We start from the raw sequence: 24,872 nt of genomic DNA, 5'->3' as shown, positions 1-24,872 counted from the left end.
AGGAGTAATATTTCCCCTAAGGAAATAAAAACTGGTGGGGAGTACAAAAATCAGCCGTTGTGATTAACGTTGGAGAGAGGCGGTCGGAGATGCGAGGTGATAGGTTTGGAAGGGAGAAGAAAGATGGAGGTACAGGCTAAAGGCAGTAGCCAGGGGGGCGTCTTGAATGCAGGAAAAATATGGTTCCTTGGGGAAGGAACCATGTGTTGTTAGGACTGAGGTGTTTTGCACCAAGTTTATACTGATTTGTTACAGCTTCCCTAGAAAATGCACGTACCCAGTTCTCCGTCCTGCTCTGTTCAACCAGATTGATCCATGTCTCCAGTGTGTTGTGGACACTAGGTAGAGTAGCTCACAGAAGTGCTGTGAACTACTGTGAAGAGAGAACAACCTGTCCCTAGGTGCACTGTCTGAACATGCGTGCACTTAGCCCACGCCTGGGTTGCTGGTTGTGTCAATGCTCTAGTTACCTCTGATATTGGCCTTGACATTTCAAAGGGAGGGATGCAGCAGAGGTGTGAAGAATTAGTCTGTAGGAACCCAGGTAAGGGAGCAGAGTTCCCAGGGGAGCTTGCCCTTCCAGAGCATTAGTTACTAAGACAAGTCCTGGCTAGCCCAGAAGAATAAACTTTGTGAATTTTTCTCTTAACTAATGGGAAGTTTTTGTGAGTATATGAAACTCAGAAAGTCTCTGAAAAAGGAAATGTTTCACAGCCGTACATCCTTTGACTTACCTGTGGCCAGTGATGTCTTTGGAGCAGGGCCTGGGGCAAATGAGCTGAAGGCCACAGTACTGTCTCCGCTGAGTCACATTTATATAACTCTGTACCATCAGAAAAAGAAGCCAGCGCTACTGGCTTCCTACTGCCCTAATGCTAATACTGTGTGAGTTTACATGCCATCTTCTAACCTTGGAAGCAACGTGAAACAGCAGGAGATAGGACTTCCCCTATCTGAAGCCAAGAAATAAGGTCTCACAGAAGGTGGTACCACTGCAGGCATGACGGGCAGCAGTCAGTATGACAGTGTGTGGAGTTGCCGCTGGTCACTGGCCTGTGCAAGAGCGTTTAGTTCAAAGGCAACTGTTGAACAGTTCCCCATACACTGGACTCTCTGAGCTCAGACGTGTCTAGACTATACAGTGATAAGGGCTAATAGAGTTTTCATATGGGTGCTAGAACAAACAGAAACCTTATTGGCTAATCTTAGAGAATATGTCCCTTTTCCTTTGTCACCATATCCCACTCACTGGCAAACTCAAGGCCCAGCTTAGAGGTAACAGCCACTTGGAAGCTCTCCTTGGCCTCCTAGGCTCAGCTGTCTCTGCACTTCCATTCATAGTGCTCTAAGAAAGCATTGTGCTTCCTCTGTAGTAGCTTACCACAAGTGGGTTCTGTGCCCTGACTGGTAATCCTCAACCGAATTCCCTAAGGTCTATACCGTGCTCATTTTTCTTCATCTAGTTCTTCTTACAGGCTTGCCTGGGGGAGATGCTTAGTAGAATCTCCCTGAATCAGGAACAAAAGATTCAGACTCAGTTCTTGGCTCTGTGGGTTGCCCACCATCTCATCATGTGATTTTGTTTATAATAGTTTCCTTAACTGAGACACTTGGGGGTCCAAGTTTTCTCATTTGTAAAAAGGAAAGTTTGGGAAGGGCCAAAAATTCTTTTCAGAAAATATTGAAATGCTGCTATTATAAATAAAATTTGAAATGCTAATATTTGGGACAGCTCGTTACCTGTCCCAGACTCAGAAGTCAAAGGTTATCCCCTACAAACTGTAAATTGGGAGCATTGTTTCAGATTTCATTTCTCCAACAGGAATTGATTCATTCACTCCACCTACTGAAAGCCATGGACAGTCAGCAGACTCACACCTATCTACATGTTTATTATTCTGTCCTTGGCCTTCCTTTCCTACACGATACTCTCCACATTTCCACTAACAGGAGGCAGCCGAGCCAAGTAATGCATTCTGCTACATCCACTTTTTGTGTGAATGTTTAACTTTATTATTAATTTTTATCAAAGCGAGCTAATGAGAGTTTTTTCTACACTAAAATTTCTCGGGGGATTATAATTCAGTGAACAGTGATATAAGAAGGGAGTTAAAAAAATCGGCAAATATCGGCTGTTCATGAACCTGCATTGATAATACACATAATTAACTATGTGGAATAGTTGCTATGGAGATAGAAGGAAAGGGGCTTACCATTAGCTTGCCGGTAGTGAACATGTGAGTGTCAGTTGTAAACAGTTACAATGCTCACACACGGTGTCTGCTAACTCCATACCAGAGGAGTCTGCCAGTCTAAAAGACTGGACTTGAGTCTTACATTTTAGAGCTTGTTCTCTCTGGTAGTCCTAAAGATATGACCCTAGGAACCAGAATCTTATAGTGTCTTAGGCACTTATCACTAGTAAATTAAAGACACTTATCTGTTTCATTAATACTTTACATATAATTAATTAAAGAGGTAATTGGCCAAGAATTTTTAAAAGGTGTAATTAATTCATCTTAAAATTTGCGCTGTATTTTGTGTCAGTTGTGACAAGTTAGAGATCCAAAAATAAACTAAAATTATTTTTTAATCTTAGTGCAGTCTTTCATTTTTGAAACATGCTGTCACTCTGATGCGCTGGCTGGCCTTGAACTCCTGGACTCGGGTGTTCCGTTTGCTTCAGCCTCCTGGGTAGCTGGAAATGTACTCTGACAGACGCTGCCACAATAAGCTATCTTCCTGCATTTTTGAAATGATAATATTGGAAGATAAAACAGTAGTGTTCTAAATAAACTCACTACAAATGAAACTCAGTTTATATTTAATTAAATGGTTTTGTTGCCTTGTGCAGAATCTCTCTGGACAAAGCTATTGTGCTAATAAGAAGTGGTTTGGAGGCCCCTCCCTCATTACATCATGATCTGCCGCTTGTTTAGCAGTGGTCACAATGCTGTCTGACCCTGCTGACTCAGCAAAGCACACTTCCGGGTGAGAGACTGTGACCTCGGGCGGACAGAGCACATTCTGTTAACAGCACATCCAAGGAAACAGTAAAGACAAATGGATTTATTGTTTTTCTGCTATCAAATCACAGCCAATAAAAAATGATTTGATGACTCAGGACTTGGTAGGAAAACCTTGATGGAGAGCTATGCCTTCTAAGAAAACAAGAGCTCAGCTTTGTCTTTATCTCGTATTGAAAACAGACTGCAGTGTCTTGTGAAGGAGCTTTTGCATTTGATTATAGGTAAATTAATAAAAGTAGGTTAAGGAAATTAAGAAGTAATGTTTATATTTATGTGTCCTAGTCTCCAAAGGGAATTCCTTTCTCTCCTTTTTTTTTCTTACTTTTATTTTATTTTATTTTATTTTATTTTATTTTATTTTATTTTATTTTGAGACAAGGTCTCCTACAGCTCAGGCTTGCATTGAACCCTATGTAATGGAGGCTGCCTTGAAATCCTGACGGTTGGGAATACGATGCCTGGCTGCTAATTCCTTTTTTTTTTATGCTATCTGTAGAAATGTACAGTTAGAGCTTTAATCCTAAAAGGTAATAATAGCTGCATCAATGATCAACAGAATGATACTGCAAATTTGGCCATATTCTTTCAAAATGTTACTTACTTTAATTATTCAAGTAAAGGATTTTTTAATTCACGGAGGTGATGAGGGTTGTGAGTTAGGAATAATGTGTTCCTTTTTCTATTAGCTCTGAATTTTAAATTTACTATATACTTAGTTTGATATTTGAAATACAGAGCAAAACTATTGCCATCATGAAAACATCGAGAAACCTGGATCTAACTCATCTCCACTGAAAGACAAGGTCAGTTGATGGTAGAGTTTGTAATAGACCAAAGAGAAAGCACTGGACAAGTGCAGAGGGTTGTCCACAGGGAACAGCGAGTCACACCAGCCTCAGAGAGGTGAGGATCCAGAAGAAAAGGGACACAGACTTGTTGAAGTACAAAGGAAGAAGAAATCACCACGCCCAGAACCACCTTTCATGCTTGGTAAACACTTAATAAGGGGTTTTGAGTGAATAAATGAACATTAGACACTTCAGCCCTATCCGGCATTGGAGAATTTACTTTTTGATATAGCATACAAAAATGGCACAGGGGTGATAAGTCAGAGTAATGGAAGACTTAAGCTACTTGGACACCTACTCCACGTCTTATTCGTGTTTAAATGAAAACAGGGTCCCAGATACCAATTTGCTTCTCTGACATTTTCATCTCTAGGAAAGGAAAGGAAATGAAGGGAACTGCTATTTGGATCTAATTTTAGCCAAGAAGAGATTGGCTGGTGGAGGAAGTTTTATCCATTTATTCAATAAATACGTACTGGGTGTCTGGCAGTCAGTTTAGCTTTTAGCTTTTCTGATAACCGTGAGGCAGATGATGGATGCAGCCCAAGTGTTTCAGAGAAGCAGGAGATCGGCTCTTAGAGCTTCCGAGGCTAGAAGAGAAATAGAAACGCAGCCCTAGTATTCAGACCAGACCTTCTGTACTCAGGGACTTCCTCAAAGCGCCCTGCGAATCCAGCATTGTGCGCGCAGTTGCTCTCGCTCTAATCCTTTGCATGTGGAACTTTAAGCTTCAAACGGCAACACTGTATCTATTGCCGGTTTGTTGCAGCCTTGACAAATGAAACAGAAAGTGCAGCAGAAACCCTTAAGTTATATATGTATAATACCAATCAAGAGACAACAATGAGCCTTTGATGCTATAAGCATGTGGTCTGTTCCCAGTCATCCGAGATGACTCATACTCTCTCTCTCACACACACACACACACACACACACACACACACACACCCGCCACCCCGCCAAGTCTATCGTTCTGGGATTCTTTGAATGAGCAGGATTCAAACTGTGATCATTTTAAAAAGGAAGAGAGATGGCAGCAAGTGGAGCAGTCGTATTACCTCACAACCAAAGTGGGCCTTTAAAGAAGTGTGCAAAGAAAGGCAAATATAGATAACACAGAGACAGCAGGTTCCCTCAGCATACCATTAGAAGACCTATGAGATCCGGTGTGCCAAGGCTATGTAAGAAATTCTAAAACAACAGTAGAAATTTAAAAATCTGGCAAGGAACTATCTAGCAAGAAATGAGGTTGACAAAATAAGCCGGATTCAGGAAATGGAATGCACGTGACATTGAGTGTGTTATATATGGTTTTGCTAGTGACAACCTTACTTTTTTGGTTGGAACTGGAATGCTGTTTCTGTTGCATTTTCTTATTATAGAATGTTGTGTTATTGTTGTAGAGAAAATAATCAGAAAGGGACAAAGACAAAAGATGAGAAAGACAAAAGACTGAAGCCACTCTACCCCTTAGGGTTCCTGTCATCCTTGCCTGATAAGGGGCTACTGAGGAGAATAAAGGATGTAAGGGAACAGAGGCCCTTTCAGCAGCTAACATGTGACCCCCATGACCTCTCATCGTGGGCGGGGTCTCCTGTTAAAGTGCAGACGTAGGCCTTGCATGCAGGTGACAGGTCTACCTCAGCCAGTCTTCTGGGAGGATTTCAGAAAGAAATTCAAAGCGTGGAGTGGGTCAAAAAGAGAGAATATAAAATATCATCCAGATGTTAGAAATTACTGTGAAGACAGAGAACACTCAGAAAACAACGTGATGGTCGTTAGACACACAGGGGAAGTTAAAGAGGACTAAGGCATTCTCCTGTTCAGTCAAATAACTGGACTAAAATGAGAAACAAAGAAAACACAGCACAGGATTCAATACTGCCAGTATACGGGATGAACAGCAACAGCAAATCTATTCCCAGGTAGAATCATGTAACCAGGCCAAGAGTCAGCATGGCTGCAGAGGACGCCTGTGTAGATGTGGACTCCTTTTTATCAGTGATGTAAATGGTGAACGTACTAGAAACAATGGCAGAAGCAGACTGTCACTGAACCTGTGTCACTAGCTAGGATCCTGTGAGTCCTCTCCTTTTGTCCTGTGCACTTGATGTTCCTTTATCCTCACATTCTGATGAAGTAAATCCGAACACCTCATGTCCTCAAGGTTAGACAGCTTCTAAGTAGCAAACTTGATTCAAGCCCAGGCTGTCTACTTAATGGTGTAAGTGACTTAAATTATATCCTTCAGCTTCTGAATGACCAGAGTGAAATGGACAGCTAAAGTGGAAAGTTATAGATTTGGTCCCCAAAAGAACCCTAATAGGCTTGAAAAATATGCCAAATGAATTTGGGCCAAATATAAACTCATGTACTTACACTACTAAAAATGTCAACCTCGAAGGGAACGAGTCCGTGATGTGAGTGGGTCTTGGAGATTTAGGCTGTGAGATCATTACGGGAGTAGAGTGATATGATTGCCAACAAAGTCAATCTTAAGCTACACTAAGGATTTTTAAACAATACATTTTAAAACAATACATTTTAATTAATTCTTTAAGAATCTCATACAGCATGTCTTGGTCATATTCTTCCCTACACCCCACCTCCATTTGGAGTCCTCTTTAAAACTTTTCTTAAGAAAACATTGCCTTGCAGCAAACACCCTGGTCCTCTACTTCTGACCGTCCTTCTGCCCAGCCTTCTGCTGTGTTTGTTCCCTGAGCAGTCAGTGTAGGGGATTGCTCTAAATGAATTAATGGTGGCTAGGCACCCTACCGCCAGTTGATCTCTTCATTGTGACTAATTGTGGCTTTCTGTAATGATTTCCATCTGCTACACAAAGAAGCATCTTTGATGAGGGGTGAGAGAAGGCACTTTCCTGTGAGCATCTGAAGTATTTAGATATTAACACTGCAGTAGCAGGTTCTCATCTAGGCTCTATGGCTTCACCAGCCACAGGCAGTTGGCTAAATTTATAGTGTCAAGCATGAATTCCCTCCTATTGCTCAGTCCCTAAATTGGTTACCCCCAGGCTATAAGTACCACTATTGTGCCTTTCAGAGTATTTAAGCAGCATTTTAAAGAGAGTCAAGCCATAGGATGAATGAACAGGAAATAGGTGAACCCTTAAAAAGAAATACCTACAGGTCTGATGAAAAGAAATGTATTATGTTAAAAATAATTTAAGGATTTATATTTTTTTAGTTCCAACATCCTTTATTATGTGGATGATTCTGTACTAAAATATAGGAAGCATACTTAAGATGGATCTGAGTTTGGGAAGAGTGCTGGGACCTTGGGATATCTGAAGGCAGGTCTGTGCCATTGTCTAGGAAGTTGCAAAAAGGTGTTAACTCAGCTGTCACCAAGAGTGCCTTGCCCTGTATGGAAGATGCTTCCTCAGGAGGCCTTGGGGATACACTGTGGTTGTATTTGCTGAGTAAGGCCTCAGTGGCCACTTAATGAGGATCCAAGGAGGGAATTCACTTACAGATCAAGAAGAAAGGGATTGTTTGGTCCTTACTGACTCCAGGATACCCTAAGAGTAAGCAGTAAGGATGAACACTGAGTTAGGATTGAAGCTACACCAACCTGTGGAGAAGTTGAGTTGTAGAGCTTCTAAGAGTTGGGTTGGACCACAAACCAAACCAATGTCTGCAAAAAATGTCTGACAGAAATCTTTGTATCCTTTATATTTGCTTCAGATGGTTGAGTCACAAATTGTTTTCTATGAGGCTATAGTTTTTGCGACATTTTTGGCTCCGCCTGTGGGTGGACTCTTTCCACAGCTGTCTCATATTTCCAGGTGCAAACACCATAAAGGAAGTGATTGATGGCTGGGAGTAGCTTCCTGTGTATCAGCTGGCTGGGACTTGGTTTCAGTTTTTATTTGAACCTCACACAAAGCATAGCAAAGTTGAGGATGAGAGTATTTCAGTGCCTCGTGGGAAGGTAAAGACATTGCAGGTAAAGACTGAGAAGCAGCAGCTTCAGAGGGATTGCTGCTGCCTCTCCTGGGATCCTGGAGTCACCAGACTCTCACGAGTTCCTCATCTTCATGAACTGTAAGTGAGCAAGTCCTTTTCCCATCATACCTGCCTTGAATGGAGCAGCACAGGGCAGCCTTTCTTTCTTTCAAAGATACCAGATAAAACAGGAAGAAAGGGGGAAGAGCACCTGAGGTCAAAGTTCACAGAAAGCCTGAGAGTTTGGAAACATTTTTCTTACCTCTTTGACTTTTGTTTTTTTTTTAACCAGAACTTCCATTTCTGATCATAATGCTTATGAATACTAAGCTATCTTAATTGTAATGAGCCTCCTAGATTAATGTTAGACAGTTACCTCTATGTACCAATGGAATGGTCACCAGCATGGGAATGACTGCCAGGTTTAATGCTAGCTTTGCTGAAGATGGGCTCTGGAACCTGGCTTTCACATGTAAGCCTTAGTTCCCACCGATAACACAGAGTTAATGATATTATCTTGTAGAACACTGTAAGGGTTTGGCCACCCAGTGTGGTGCTGGAGGAGGGGTGGTTTGATTTGTTCATTGTTGTATCTCTAGCACAAAGACTAGTTGAAGGTTAGTGAACGGACAAATGAATGGATGAAGAGATGAAAATGGCCAGTAAGGACCAGTGTTGTGAAGGCATGACAAGCCTGTCAGACACGAGAGGTGTTTGTAGAGCAAATGACTGATTGTCAAGAGGTTTAAAGGGGTCGGTCAGAGACAAATTTATGTTTTTCCATTGTGTAGCAAGGCTTCCGGATCTCCAAATGCCTGGGAGTAGTGAGAGCACTGAATATCTTTATAGTCTTTTCTTGGTCATTACTCTGTTTTTAATGGCAAGTTTAAAATGGCCTCATTCTAACTATGCATGTATCGTTGAAAGCTTGAAATGAAATTGGAACCAAGATTGGCTCATAGTCGTTCACAAATAGATGAAAACCTAGATTAAATTTCAGGCATTTCCCATGTCTAATACTTCTTGTGTTCATGAGAGAAGCATTTAGCAAGACAAGAAGTTCCTTTCCATGTCTAACCTCTTCGTCAAGCCTGAGTGTGGTAAATTACACATTCACTGTAGGGCAGCTCCTAGTCTGTAAGTCCAGGTACAAATAAAACCAAGCAAACTCTTAAATACATCACACGTTGCTTTCTCACATGTGAAACATGACTGTAAAGATGTCATGTCAGAGACCCGAGATATTAGATTAAAGCACACAACATCGGTCAAGTGGGAGTGTAAAAAGTCAGGGGCACTGTATTGAAATCAGTAACCTAAAAAGTCTAACTTTCAATTCAGCATTTCAGGAAATAGAGGCTTCAGAGCTGTGTAACCAAACATGATGAGCAATAAGGGAGAAGCTAGGGGGGGAGAGTGAGAAACATCTCTGTCGGCTACAGGAAAAAACAAAACAAGGGCTTCACTTAGGCACACGTTAAAACCACGCCGCCTAACACCTTCTTGCACCCTGCAGTCTTGTACCGTGTAAGTGCTTGCTGCCTGATAATCTTATCTCCCACCACGAGCCAACCTTAGAGCTGGACCACATTACAATTAAGTAAACTGAATCTGATAGGCACACACAGGAGATCGCCAATAAATATTTATTAGTGGACATCTGGACACTAGCAGGTAAGTTTTCTTTCTGTCTCAACCCATGGCACATTTGTTTCTGCCAGAGAGCTTTCACTTGCATCCTCTTACCCAAAGTGTGGTTTCCATCTTTGTTGGTACTACCTTGAGAAAGTACAAAAGGATGCCTTCTCCCTGAAGCCCTTCTGGCTAGAGCCAGCTAAATTAAAACTGCCTCTCCCCCAACCCTAGAAATCATCTTTTCAGAAAGATTCGTTTAGTGGTTGGTTGGTTATATTCCAGTTTATCAAGGTTGTGACATCTGCACACTGCACAACAGACATCCTTATCTGAAAAGCTATCGCAAATTGCATAGGAGCACACACCCAGCAAACAACAGCAGAGTCAGACTTGCAGGAGTGGTGGACATGTTTCATAACTGTTGATGAAATTCTTAGCATTAATAAAAAAAAAACCTGCATATCTGCCAAGAATGGGTACAAATGGAATGGAGTCTGAAAGATGGATCTATTTCATCAAACAGGTGACCAAAACCTAATACATGTACACCTCAGAATTGCTTTAAGGTAGATTGGGTAACTAACTGAAGTCTTCTGATGGAAAGTAATATATGGTCTATTTAGTTGAGAGACCTGTTCAATATTTGATGTGCTGTACAAAAACCAATTTTGATGCATTCAATCTTTAGAAATATGATTGGGGGAGGGGATTAAGCCACCTATCGCTGAGGCTTACAGCCCATCACAAGCATTCCCGTGTGAACTGAGCCACAGGGGAGGCCCAAGCTCAGAACAAAGAAGAGAACATGACTGTCTGCTTTTAAGCTTTTGTCCTTTAAACAGCAGAAGTAAATAAGACAGGCAGAGAGAAACACTTTCCAAGATCTCAGAATGGTATGGAAGCATCAACAGCAGCAAAGATGCACTCATGCCAATGTCACATGTGCATGAACCGCGATGTTAGTGGTTAAACGTGTTTGCACTGAATGGCTAGAAGTCACTTTTGTCCCCAACATTCCAAAGAATGGATAAATTTTCATCTAAGGCAGCTTCCTGGAGACACAATGGAGTCCAGGAAGGGAGGCATGGGAGGCAGTGCTCCTCCTGCTTAGACCTTGACACTCAGAATGACTAGGATGTGTGTCAGTTTGGTGGTATGGTGGGGATAGAGAAGCCCCTCTGGCGTGGTTAGTAATGCATGTGGCAGTGTTGACTCGTGTCAAGAGAGGGTTTTGGTTTGGATTTGTTTTGTTTTGTTTTGTTTTGTTTTGTTTTGTTGAGACAGGGTTTCTCTGTGTAGCCTTGGCTGTCCTGGGACTCACTTTGTTGACCAGGCTGGCCTTGAACTCATGAATCTGCCCTTGCCTCCTTAGTGCTGAGATTAAAGGCATGGACTACCACCACCCAGTCTGAGAGTAAGAGAGATCCCAGTCTTAAGTGTCAGAAACTGTAAATAGGAAACTGAGTGCTCTTCAGAAAGGAAGAGTGACAGATGGCGATATTTCTTCCTTCCCCACATCTTTCTGTTTACCCAGCTAATGGCAGGCATTATACTCCACTCTCAAGCAAAAGGCAAACGGGATAAGAAGCAGACTTCCTAGGAGGAATTCATTGACCCTACCTCTGTCTTATGTATGTGTATCATTTTGTAAGTATTTACTACTTTTCTCATTATACCATAACTCAGGTGACAGATTTGTTTTTATTAGTTAGAAATTGAAAAGGGTTCTCCTAGGATTTTTAAATACAGCTTCTTGAATGCTGAGCATCTCAAAAGTGGTCAGAATGAGTTTTGTTAGCTGCAGTGATACTCAGACCTCATGCATTCTCCTGTCTACCTTTATACAAGGACTTGAAATCAGTTGGATGATTTAGTGGTTTCCAGATGCTCCCTACTTAGCCCACAGTCTTTACTTAGAGTTTGCTTTTCCTGCATGATATCTGTTTATTGTTCTCTAAAGATAGAGCCGCAGTTAAGAGCTCAGTCACTAAAACAGTGTTGACATCGGTAGCCATGGAACAAGTATGTACAACAGGTGTGGTCTGTGGAAAGAGGGATTGCAATCGGGGACTTGATGGTACTGAAGCTTTTAAAACACTGGGGAGGTTGACATTCATAGCCTATTAGCAATGCTGCAGGAACACCTTACCTTGGACTCTCACATCCTCCTCTCTGGGGCTGCCCTAGTCTGGATCAGGAGGCAGCCTCAGTGGAAGTGGGGAGAGTAGAGCTACACAAGGGAACTATGTGACCAGAAGCTGGGGCGCTGAGGGCCAGTGCCATCGCTGGCTCACTGCAAGACAAAGTCTGGAGCCTCAGGTTCTCGACTGTTAAATGAGGGCCCCAGGAAAGTGAACACACAGACCACAGAATCTAATTATATTCCTTTGTAGTATTTTTATTGAACTTGCTGTGTGCCAGGCATTCTTGCAATCACTTTACAAATATGAATTTACTTCCGTTGCTTTACCTCCCAATGAGCTGTCTGCTATTACAATCATAACCTGCTCACCCCCCAGGTCAGTCAGCGGCAGAGCTGGGATTCAGTCTTGGTGAAGTATTATTACTTGTTTATATGATAAGGCTCTTTATAGCAGAAAAGAGGTGTGGCTTCTCTCTAGGGTGACAGTAGCCCCTCTGGTGGTGGCTCCTCTCCAGGGTGACAGTAGCCCCTCTGGTAGAGTGGCTTTCTGTGCCCACTCATTGTTTGTGCTTAACTTTGTAGGCTGTAATGCTAGGGTCAAGTGAAGCCAGATCAAAAAGACTATAAAGTCCAGTTTAGATCATTTAGAGCATTTTTAGATCATAATTTAGATCATTTTAGTTTTCTAAAGAAACCAAATCAGCAAATCAGGTAACATGAATTGAATGGACCTGACAAGAAGCTTCCAAATGGATACCCCAACCTGTTCTCCTTACACTAGCCTTTCACTGGCAAATACTGGATAGCCTTCCCCTTTTGGTAGGAGTCTGACCCTTTTGCATGTTATCATTGAATGCTTGGTTAGCTAACAGATGTTTCCACTTGAGTCCAGAACCAGACACAGAATTTAGAAATGATTACTTCTGGGTACAATGCCAGAACTGCTGGCTCATTGATTAACAAGCCGTTTCTGGTGTCACAAGAAAGATGAGAAGCCCTTAGCAGACAGTCATACCTAGAACTGACCTTTGGAATGGTGACTGCCGCCCAGCCTGAACTGGCTCCTGGCCTCTGCACAGTCAGTGTAAAGGTTGCAGGTTCAGTTGTATGGATCTGCTTCCCCAGGGTAAGAAGAAGGAAGAGCCGGGCATTTAGTAGCATGGGCACGAAGACAGAGACACTGGACAACTTTACAAAAATAAAGCCTTCAGTAGGGAAGGCCTTCTCAGGCCTGGATGTCTGAGGCCACTAATCCATTGCTGATTATTCAGACACACCCAAGATCCTGCCACTACGCCAGTTCCTGGCTCCACCTCATCACTACTTCAGTGACTTACTGGTCACAGTAAACAAAACTTGATAAAGGTGGCCTGTAGGGGAACAGAATTGGCTGTTTGGCTGCTGAGGAAGCAAGTAGCTGGAGCAATCTATGCATGACAGCCTGAAGCCGAACACCAAGGGACCCTGAGAGTGAGTCAAGGCTGGTTGGTTGGGACAGCTTAGAAAGAGCTGATGGGTGGATGGGTTAAGGGGGACAGGACCAAGAAGGACTGGTTGGTTCTTAGAGGCAAGCTCTGATTCAGCAGCTACCTGAGACATTTCAAGAACGTGAATTTCTCTGCTTCTTTGAGAAGGTTGTTTGATATTTAGTAAGAAAAGTTGTGGAAACATGCTATTGTGCCTTGGTTGGACAAGTAAGTTTGAAACTGAAACATGTTCTGAATAGCCAATGGTTTCTGTCCTGAGAATTTTTTCAGCAACACCTGAGCAAGCCTTCCTGAATAAGCTGTGTACCTGTAGGTTTGTTCACTAAGTTTAGTTAGGGGTCTTCTGTTTCCTTTGGGGATAGTCATGCCATATTCTGGGGTGGATACTAGAAAAAGCTTTTAAAAAGCACCCAGCCCTGCCACCTCCAACAGTAAGCCTGTGACCGACTGGGTGGACCTTACCGTTAGTACAGATGGAATCCACAGTTGTTTCTTACAGACACTTGACTGTGACAGTTTCAACTCCAGTGTCCTCTCCCACTCCCACATCTGGCTCTTTTCTGAGCTTGTGTGATCACAAGTCTTTTTTATCACTGAATCTTCAGCTCTTCAGAGAACAAGAGCTTTGGAACCAGAGCTCCAAGTCCAAACCTTAACTCAGTGGCTTCCATTTGCGCCTTGCCTCTCTGTACTTCCATCTCATTTTAGAGCACAATTTATAGACAAGAACACAACTTCGTCTAGCATAGGGCCTGTTGTGAGAATAAAATGAGTTATTACCTGGAAATGCATAGAAAATCCTCAGGGAAGTGTAAGCATTCACTTGGGATTAGCTTTGACCCTTCCCAGCATCCTCCATGGACCTAGTACACCATTGGTATTAAATGAATGTTCAAAGACTAAGGTAAAACCTTGTCCTCTGAGAGGCCTGCCCCTCTAGGTAGCTAATGATGGAGGGAAGGAAGGCATGCTGGGTTTCGCTTTTTAGCATTTGAGGAGAGATTGTGCTGAGATTGTTGGGCTCTGGAGAGTAAAGAGTTGTGTAAAGCTCTTGTCTTAAGCCCTCTGGGATTTGCTATTTGTCCGTGGGCAGTGGGAAGGAAGGTAAAAAGAGCCTGTGTGGTCTACATGGGCACAGTCCCTGTGGCTTGCTTTGAGATGGAGTGGGGAGGTTCTTCTGAACCCCTTCTCTGCTTCCCACACTGGCCTTTCTAGAGGCATCTTTGAGGACGAGCATATTTTAAAGACAGAGTTTACATCACTACATCTTAAAAGAACCAAGTGTAATTGAAATCCTGAAACAAGTGGCTGCCTGTACAAGGTTCAGGTCACCACATCTCTATGGAAACACGCATTTGTTTTAAAGCCTGGCAGTCGAAAGTGGGTCTTTATAGGAGCCAGTGTCAGGTTGCTTTTGGAGACAGGCATTTATTTATATTCTCCAGCCATCAAAGACCCGTGAAATCAAAATATTTTAAATTAAATAGAAAAACCATGCCACAGATGAATGTTAATAGAACCCACAATGTGTGTGTACACCCCGCCCCAGCTCTGAGCCTGCACCAGTTGAGATCACCCCATTTATTTCCACTGCCTTCTGCTTTGTAGTTCCCACTTGCACTCAGCGGGGTGGGGGGAGATGCTTTGGCATTTTATGCAAAAATGGTCAGTCTTCATTCATAAGCATGTGCAAAAGGGAAAATTCAAAGTGGGCCTGTCATGTAGGGTGCTTTGTACTTTGCCCTGTCATTTCTTGTCTACACCGTGCACACGGGGTGCTCAGAGGCTTCTGTGTGAGCATCTGTCTACACTCTGTACACGGGAGCTCAGAGGCACATGACCTGCTGGCTGCAGAAGCACCTGTCTGCTGGTGAAGATATTCTCCCAGGAAGGTCTGAAATTCACATCAGCACATCCTGCCCTAGATCCACTCAAGTGATATTCTAAGTGATTGGAAGCTTTTATCTGCCTCTGAAAGCAGGCCTTTTCAAATAAGTATTGACTGTTAATGACCTGTTTAAATAAAACATTCAATTTTCTTTCTTCCCCCCACAAAGAATTTAGTAGGCAGAGACATTTCTAAAGGAAAGGCTAACCCTGCTTTTCAAAAGAGGCTGAGCCAAAGCTTTTAAATGTGAACATTTTTTCCTGACATTTGCCCTTAAAATGCTATTCAGTGAAGCTGTGCTAACAGTGGGTTGAGTACATTGAAGTAAGTGTCTTTGAATAAAGAATGCAACCTTGAGGGTTTTTTTCCAAATTAAACAAAAATGTCCAAGTAAGTACTGCCCTACAAAATTCATATTTCTGTCACCATGCTGTCTCATTGTTTGTATATCCTTGTTCTTAACAATTAAAGAGGATTTCCTCTCCTCTAAGGAACAGAGCATATACACAAGATCTTAAAATTAAAATCACGAGAACTACAAAAAAAAAAAAACAGTAAGAGCCCATGGAATGTAAATCTGAGATATCAATAATTAATAAGGGCAGATAGGTGACGAGGGCCCAGAGCACCAGAGGGAAGTCCAGGCAGGAAGGAACCCTTCCTGGTAGTAAACGTAGAGAAACTCTCGATTTTACAAAAGAATAAGTATTTCCCCCTCAGTTGGCATGCAAGCACCCCACTGTGCATAGAAGACTGGACGGGACGGTGAGCCTCTGAACTAGTTAGAAGGTGATCTACACAGAGAAGTAGCCTGCTACATCAAGCCCATGACTTTCTTCAGGTGAGCCGTCAGCCGCCCGCCACTCTGCAAGTCCCCTTCAACTCCACTTGGCTTTTCTGACTTGCAGTGCCCAGGAGCTATAAAGGACCGTAAAGGTCATTGATTACATCCACCTTGTCTCCACACTTGGAGACCTGGGGCTCACATGCCAGGCCTACATGGGGCCCTGTCAGGATGAAAGGCAAGTGCAGCTTGCCTTTACAGACAAGTGCAGCTTCCTCGGCTCCCCTGTCCAAGCCTGTCTTCTTTCCTATCTACTCATACTGCACGTCCCTCCGGGATAATGGATGTCAGGAGGAAGATGAAATAAGTCAGTCTTTCAACACTAATACCGTGCCCTGAACTAAGAAACACTGCAGGTGTCTCTTAAGATGGCCCTATTCCAGGAGACCGGTGGTCATTGTTTTGGCAAAAAGTGGGACCTTCAAGACTGTTGGTACTATAGTTCAGAGTCCCTGAACTCCAGGACAGTTGCTGTGGGCTGAGTTAGCAGGTCTCCATTTGAGTCTCGGTCCTCTGACTTTTTGTAAGCTCTTGACGTATTAGTCTCATTGCTCACAAGTAAAGAATGGAAAGAGTTCTAATTCCTACCTCGCAGTTAAGAGGGATAAATGAAAAAATTTTTTAAAAAAGACTTGTGTCTAGAGATGAGTGCCTGACACATTGCAAGCTCTCTATAAGTGCGCTGATATTAATAACGCTAGCAAAAGCACCACTCTTCAGTTCACAGGAAATAACCACGTTATCTATCCAGACTTCTGTGGGCTGGAGACTCTAGTCTTCGTGGGTGGGCTCTGACCTTGAGCCTGGTTGAAACCCTGATTGCCATGTTCCTTCTCACTCATCCCAGCTCCTGAGTCACCCAGCCTGGCATATGGCAGACTATTTGCATTATCAACAAGTCCCCAGTGGTGAGGATGTTCCTTGGGGAACCATACCCCAAGAAGCACTGCTCTGGTACAGCACTTTGCAGTAGAACATAATGTATGCCCACAAACACTGTTTTGAAATCTGTAGTAGACACGTTAAAGAAAATGTATAAATAAAAGGAACAGATTTTAAAAATCGAGTACTATATTTTACTTAACGCTATCTATTCAATCTTCCAACATACAGGCAATATAAAAATATGAATGAGACAGTTTACATTTTTTTTGTGTGTGAAATCTGTAAATTCCTGGAACTATTTTATATTTCCAGCACATTCCAGACTAGCTGTATGGGACAGCGAGCTGGAGAGCAGTTGTTTTTAAATCACAACATCAGTTCCTCTGGACCACACAAACCTCTCTTCTCCCAACACCTTAGTTGAGGAGTTTCTGGTCATTAGGCAAGAGATCAGAAGGATCCCTGCCCTGTACCATGAAGGATCCCTGCCCTGTACCATCATGAAGTTAGGACACTTACTGTCTACTCCATGCAGCTTGCAATTATAACTTATTACTCTAGTAATAACCCCAGATAAACAGTCTGATTGTTGTTTTTTTACAAATCGTGGGAAGCGGTTCAAAAAATGACTCAATAGAAATCGTTAAGATCATTTTTTTCTTAAGTTTCTCTCCTGGCTTCCTCTGGTTCTCCAGGGCCAGTTCAGACAGTGTGATGTAATGCCTGAGAACAGGAAACTGAAGCTGAGAGCTATCCTGGGTTTCAGAGAAACAAAAGTGAAAGCATGTCACTGCCTCCACAGAAAGCTGGGGCAGTGCTGAGCAGCCAGGCATCTCAGGCCACTCCTGGAAGTTGCCCTGTTTCCATGACTGCAGGAGAAACACAAATATTTGAGCTTGGAGTCTGTAATTGATCACATTGTCATACCCCTGCAACTTTATTGTATTATGCCAATTAGAAATGCCGAGGTAAATATATTTGCCAGAATTCCTACTACTCGGGTTTGTTTCTCATAAAAATGTTTACTTCTGTTTGGAAGCTGGCAGGTTTCTGAACGGCATTAATGCATGCTAAGTAAGGTCATCACTCAGCAGGCACTTCAGTTGGATAGAACTCCATGCCTGAAGTGGTTGATATTAACCATATTTATGTTTTATTAATTTTACTCCGTAAGAGTGTAGAGATGATATATTAAAGAGGTGAATTCTTCCCTTTGTTTGTGATTGATGTCTTTGCCTAATAAGATTTTTACAACTTTCTTGATCTTTATTTTTGCCTAGGGTATATATTAAAACATATGATAAAGCATATCTGAACTGGTATTACTGCTATCAAAGTTATAATTTTAAGAAAAAAATTTTAAAACATTAAGCTTTTGAAATACTATGTGAATAACAGCATTTAGATTTCTGGGCATCTTTGCATGGCCAGGAACATGGTTTCTTAGACTAGAGTACAGTTGTTATATCTCAGAACACCAATGCTGAGGAAGAATCATCAGGCAACTTCATTGTTGTGCAAGCATCATGGGATACATGTACACAAGTCTAGATTGTGCAGCCTCTTCCACACATAAGATGTGTGTCTTGTGCCAACCTGTGTGCAGCTTGTCTTTGACCAGTGCCATAGGTGGTACATGCCTACAGTTAGGCCCCAGTAACTCATCTGATCTAAAAATAGCTTCAAGTACTGATGAGTTAGAAACCAGTTGGGTTTTTTTTTTTTTCCTCGAAAAATTAGAGTTCTCTCTGCCCTGTAAACTTGAAGCTCCTGTGAACAACAAATGTTAAGGAATGAATTCCTCACTGTATTGAGCCGGAACACACTACCAAATGTAATAACCAAGCCTGGATTGGAGGAATTGGGAAGGCCTTTTGTCTCTAAAGACTCACCAAAGGGTCGGAGCAGTGCTGACACTGGAGGCTTCTGTCTGCAGCTTGTGGAGCTGCAGTTTCACGTGGTTGGATCTAGCTTTTGTCATAGTAAAAATGCTAAAATTTCACTGGGCAGTAAAAATGTGTCTCTTAGCGGGCATGTCCCTTTACTATCTAGAGTAAACAGGGCAGACATTAAATGGGACTGACTGGCCAGATGCAGTTCATAGCAGGAAACAGATTCTCCAAAGCTGAGGGCCACAACACAGTTCATCCTCGCAGGGGACAGGAATGCATCTGTTCCCATAGGTGCATGAAGCATTGCAGAGGCAAAGTGTGCTTTTGAACACCCAGGCAGGACCAGCAACAACTGGAAGGTACAAACTCTTGTGAGTGTGAGGCTGCAGTTCTCCCTCACCAGCCTGGTGTGAAAGGACACTACCCAGGAAGAAGAGCCTGTAGGAGAAGCCTCTCCCAAGGGGCAGGGACAGATCAGCTCCTACAATCATTCTTATCTTCACATCTGAGAAACATACATAGCCCCAACCCGCCTTTGTAGCCAGTATTTCCTTTCATAGAAAAACAATACTGTCATTAATCCTAGTGGCACTAGTCCTTAGGAAGAGCCTCTGTTGAATTGTACTATGAGGTCAGTGAGCAGAGAAATTGCCTAGTAGGGTGTCTGTCTATGAGAGTGTGTGTGTGTGTGTGTGTGTGTGTGTGTGTGTGTGTGTGTGTGCACGTGTGAATGTGTGTGTGTTTGTATGTGAATGTGTGTGTAAGAGTGTGTGTGTATGTTTGTATATGTATGTGTGTGAGAGTGTGTGTGTGTGTGTGTGTGTGTGTGTGTGTGTGTGTTGGTGTCATGCGTAAGCTTTATCTTTGGAACGTATCTTACCCTAGTGCTCACTTTCTCAGAACTTAGGAACATCTGTTCACTGGGATCTCTCCCTAATTCCTCTGCAGATTATAACTCTTCAGCTTTAGAAAATGCTACATATCAAATCTAAACTTTACAGCCCAAATGCAAAAACAAAACAAAACCTCTTCCGCCAGGTTTCCCATGTAATAGTAAAATTAATGTGTCCAGAAAATCCAGTAACTCTGGCTCACAGGCTTTTCCTATCAAATGGCATCAAAGCAGGTATCACCATTCTCTTCCTGTGTAGCTCTATCTGTGTATGTCTTAGCAACCCTCCCATACATATACCATCACACATGCAAAAACGCTAGATAATTCGTGATGTCTACGTAAGCCAGAACTTCCATCTGGATAAGACAACCAAACTGGTGTCTGCTAAGTGCCCTCGCCGTAGATGTCTTGCAGGCATAGCATTGATGAAGGTTTTTCTTTCCATTGCTATAACCAGAAAAGCCCTGCACAGCTTCCCTGTTCATTGTTAGAGACAACCAGAGAGTAATTGTTTCCTGGAACCATTCAAGGGCTGGAGTAAACCAGAACAAAGTGAAGGTCTGATTTGCCAACTAGTACATTTGCTGTCTCCCTTATGCCAACTGTGGGGACATAGCATTTGCCAACCAAAAGAGGTGAGAGGTATTTTCAGTGGGGTGGCTGTCTGTGCAGAGCGTGTTGCAGAGAACCGCCTTCCCGGGAGTGAGTGTGCAGGGCCTCTGGCTAGCATGCCCAAATGCACATGTCAGTTGGCAGCTCTCTTTGGAAAGTTCTAAAAATAAAACCTGATTGTTTCCAGAATTTGATAATTGTCTAAACAGATTCCTATTTGGGAATAATTGAAATGATAATAGGGTCTACAATGGATATTGTCAAGCTTTCATCCAAAAACTGGCAAAAGAGATTAAATCAAAATTTATATTTTACTTCTAATCCCTAGGCTTAAAAGAAAGAGGAAGAAATCAAAAACATTTTTGTAGACAGTGTTGTACATGTGTCTTCTCTAGAGGTAGGAATAGTTGATGACAAAAGTCAAAATGAATGGCATGATTCTTGATTGACAAAAAGTGGGTACCATGCAAACAGGCTATATATATTCAGACAATGACTAAATGCTAACTTCTGAACAAATCTGTCATTAAATTTAAGATATTCTATATCTCAGAATGATCAAAACTATTAAAGACTTAAGATACATTTTCAACAATAATGGTCAAAGATTTTGGCCAGATAGGAGAAAACCTATCATGGATTGATGTTGGGGACACAGGCCTCAGAGTGGAGCGACTCCACAGTCAGCAAAGGTGCAGACCTGGCGTTAGGAGTTAGGATGGTGAACAGTGTCCAGGGTCCATTGAGACTGGAGATGGGACACTCACGGTCTTCAGAAGATGTGGTGAGAGCACACATGTGTCCCAGAAGTTGTTAGGAGTGTATTGCAAAGTGTGCCAATGGAGAGCAGACCAGGGAGGTGGCAACTGTAGCTGTCAGGAAAGCTCTTTCTTAGTAAAGGAGAAATGTGAGCTAAGATGAAGTTGACAGAAAAGAAATGGCCACACTAAGGTGAAAACATTCTGGATAAAAGGAAAAGAATACTGTATCTTTATGTGGACTGTTTCAGCCATTTTTTAATGGCTCATTCTCTAGTACTGCCCACCTGTGCTCAAAATCTAACATGTACATGAGATTACCTAAGGGGGCTGATGGTAACCTTGGGACAATGACAGATGCTGTATATATGCATATTTGAAATTGGTACAGTTTTAGTTTTTGACTACTTCCTATTCTTGTATCTGATCACATGCTGGAGGAGACAGGGAGGGAGGGAGGAGGGAGGGAGAGAGAGAGAGAAAAGGAGAAAGAGAGAAAGAATATGAATGAATATGAATGAGAGAGCAAGCTAGTAATGATACGGGTTTTTGAAACCTTAAATTCCACTCCTAGTGATATAAATTCTTCAAGAAGGCCACACCTCCTACTCCTTCCCAAACAATTCCACCAACTGGGGACCAGTCATTCAAATATATGAGCCTGTGGGGACCATTTTAATTCAAACCACAACAGGACATGAAAATGACACATTGGGAAATTATCTTTGAAACATTAACCATTTCTTCCATCCCTTCTTTATAGGGCTTATACCCCTAGAAGGAAGATGGCTGAACTCAACACTCATGTGAATGTCAAAGAGAAGGTAAGGCCTTGCTGTTGTTGATTCTCAGAAACTGCAAACTAGGTAACATAATCCCTTCTGGCAAAAAACTTGATTACAATGGAAGAAGAGAAAAATTGTTTGCAGAGCTACAAAGCAAGTCTGTTGCACTGATACACTATTTATCAGAACATCCATCTGTGGAATGTGTAGATAAGCACAATACATTTATTTTCTCGTTGTTACCATAATTTCCATGATGCAGAGACAGAAACTGAGCAAAAGCATAGGTGAGTCATGTAGCTTAGTTCACATAGCACATAGGCAGCATCTAAGAACTTGAGCATACGGCTGCCTCTCCAACCATCTTGTGGCTCTTTCAGATGGCCTTTTAGGTGTCTTTCAACCTTGAGAGTTCATGACACAGAACTCCCCCTTGCCCTGCCCCCCATTATTCTCATTTGTTATGAACTGACCACCATTCATAGCCCTTATAAGTCCAGAAAGCTTACTTGACTTTCGGTCAATATCATTCTCTTACCATCTCTGTATTAATAAATACATTGTAGTATTGGCTCCTGATGGCCTTGAATCATATCCCATTGAGATAAGTCTACCCAACCTACTACTCTGTAGCAACAGAGACTAAGGGATTCACACATGGTCATGAGAGCCTGGACAGGAACCCCTGTCAGCCCCTGCTCATGTCTCCTTCTCTAGGGGTATCCCAGACTCATTGGACTGCCACATACACACATACTTGAGTGTGGGCATTTGCTCCTCATCTCTTTGTATCCCTGCCATACTAAAAATATAGAACAGATGCTGAGAGAAGTGATACCTGTGAAGTCCTTGTAATTTTCTTCTTTACTGGATGCCAGTGACAATGACATGAACATAGAGATGAAGCAACGGCTCATTTAGGGTGGAGAAGCCAAAGTAAGTACAGTGACATCTAAATGAGTACAGCCATTTCAGACCATGAGAGCAGCTTTGAGGAAGCTCATCAGGTGTGCTTTGGTGGGACAGAGGTAGAGAGGTAACTACTTTACATGAGGGTGTCCCAAGAGCTCTCTTTGAGAGGTCATGTGAGAACTGAAAGTTGATGGGATCGAAACAACCATGTAAAGATTTAAGAGCAGAGAATCCTATATTTAAAAAAAAAAAAAAGCAAAAGTACTTAAAATGCATAGAGTTGGGTGTGTTTGGAGAACAGGTAACCGGTGTGTGCATGAGGGTGTGTACGTGAGGGTGATGAGCAGAGGCAGGGGGAATGGGAACAAATCCCAGAGGTCGCCACTGCACCTCGGCCATGAACCTTCAGGGAAACAGAGGTGGAATCGAGAATTCCATGTACCTGGATGGAAATGTTTTTGTCTTATAATATAAAGGTACATTTTATCATCAGTCACACCGAGGAGAAATTAGCAGTTCCTTCAAGCATGCAGTGTGGAAAAACCCCACAGTAGCAAGAATGTGACTCATGTCACTGAAAGCCATAGGCATTCTCATATCAAATTATCTGTGTTCCAAACATCCTAATGTTTAACTTGTCCATTATCATTTCAAAACAACTGTCACTCTACACCCTGATGCTAGATTGTATTTTCTGAGGTGTTGATAGAGACATTGCATGCATTTGTTTTCTTTTCTTTTCTTTTCTTTTCTTTTTTTTTTTTTTTTTTTTTTTTGGTGTTGTTATTGGTATTGGCCTTTATTTCAATAGGAGCAATTATACATATTTTCTGTCATGAATTTTAGCACATTGTCCTGAGAAGGACCTCAGGCTTCACTAGACTGCTGAAGGTGTTTGCGTGCCAACAGGTTTCAACCATGTTAGAGCTTTGTAGGGCTCTCTTCCACAGACAAAGGGCAGCGGATAGGAAGATGTTAAATGGGAACATGGATCGGTAGGACGTTTTCAGAGCTCGCCTGGCTGCCTTTGACACTGTGATGCATGCTTATATATCTATTCAGTGACATCCTCTTTAATGGGGACACTGAGGCTTGAGGTCACCCTTGACTTGGTCAAAGTCAAACTTGCCATGACTGGTTCTGAAGCCTGCTCCCTTTTCACTGTTTCTCAGGGTTCCCAACAGTGAACAGAAAAGCACAAGTGCTACCAAAGGAGATGGGAAAGAAACTTTCACCAATGTAGAGTTTCTTTGTAGTTTTGTATGGTATCTTAATCGATATAGATTTCTATCCATTGTATTCCATCATGTGTTCCACGTATTATTTTAATATTAAACTATTTTAGCATAGTGATCATTGAATAAACAATAGCAAACAGCAGAATCTCCTTGGTAATGTGCCTTCATTGTCTCCATTTATTTAATTAAGTGAGAATATATGTCCCCCAGTTTGAAAAGCTGGGGTGGACTTCCTAGTGATGGTCACAGATTGTCCCCTTTTCAGCCATCTTCTGTTGGATGGATCCAGCATTCTCCAGTCAAGCTGTAGAATGTAAAGCCCTCTACGGAACCAGATTTATGGCAAATGATTTCTGCAGAGCAAGGGCTGGTGGACAGGTCACCATGGGAGGCTGAGCCTGCAGGATTAGATTGTCTTATGCAGAAGAGAGGAGACAAGTTTCTCTGTGTGAACAGACAGCATGGAGGGGTAGCATGCAGGTGCCATACACTGGCTCAGGCATCAGCACATTGACTGTCCAGGGCCGTCAGGTGTCCACACTAGGAGGGATAGGAACAGTAGGTGTCTTGCTACTCCATTTGAGTAACTCATCAAAATGTTGGCAGCATTTTGGGAAAGGGTACTGTTTGAGTGGTAAATATTGTGAATCTGCATGACAGTGAAAGCAAAACCTGTTAACTCAATTAGTGAATTCCACCCTCCCCTGTCAAGAGTTAATAGACTTCTCAACTCCATCAAATAAGCCATAATAAACACCAGAAATTCTGATCATATATAGTTTCAGTCTGATTTATTTTGGTATACTTATTTCTTTTAGTTATTAGCTTTTGTGGCCTTTTTTTGATTAGTTTGTTTCTCAATCTGTCACACAAAGCAATGACATTTCAGTTTTGAAAATTAAGAATAATAACAACTGTTCAGGCTTAAGTTACAAGCTTTTGTAGATTAGTGAACAGATTTCTCATGGTGTTGATACAATATCTAGTCAACAACTGTGGAAAGTTTAAAAGAATAAGTCTTATGTTAGGAGCAGCTCTGGAGATGGCTCAGCC

General features: G+C 42.2%; 1 protein-coding gene across 10 annotated transcripts in view; it reads left to right on the top strand.

Moving 5' to 3' along the window:
* Positions 1-24,872, top strand: part of Spats2l (spermatogenesis associated serine rich 2 like) — a 171,755-nt gene that overhangs the window by 59,810 nt on the left and 87,073 nt on the right. For 8 of the 10 annotated variants that reach the window (XM_076931890.1, XM_034499102.2, XM_076931889.1 and 5 more), the window contains exon 4: positions 21,648-21,708. In XM_076931890.1, the coding sequence (XP_076788005.1) occupies positions 21,648-21,708 (61 nt within the window). Of the gene's footprint in view, positions 1-7,816; positions 7,945-12,740; positions 13,094-21,647; positions 21,709-24,872 lie in introns of those variants that run through there. The other 2 variants (XM_076931892.1, XM_076931891.1) reach the window with 2 other exon arrangements.

The sequence above is a fragment of the Arvicanthis niloticus genome, chromosome 3, assembly GCF_011762505.2.
Source record: "Arvicanthis niloticus isolate mArvNil1 chromosome 3, mArvNil1.pat.X, whole genome shotgun sequence".
Taxonomy (NCBI): domain Eukaryota; kingdom Metazoa; phylum Chordata; class Mammalia; order Rodentia; family Muridae; genus Arvicanthis; species Arvicanthis niloticus.
Note: the sequence above shows the minus strand (reverse complement) of the source record. Positions and strands in the feature narration are given on the sequence as shown.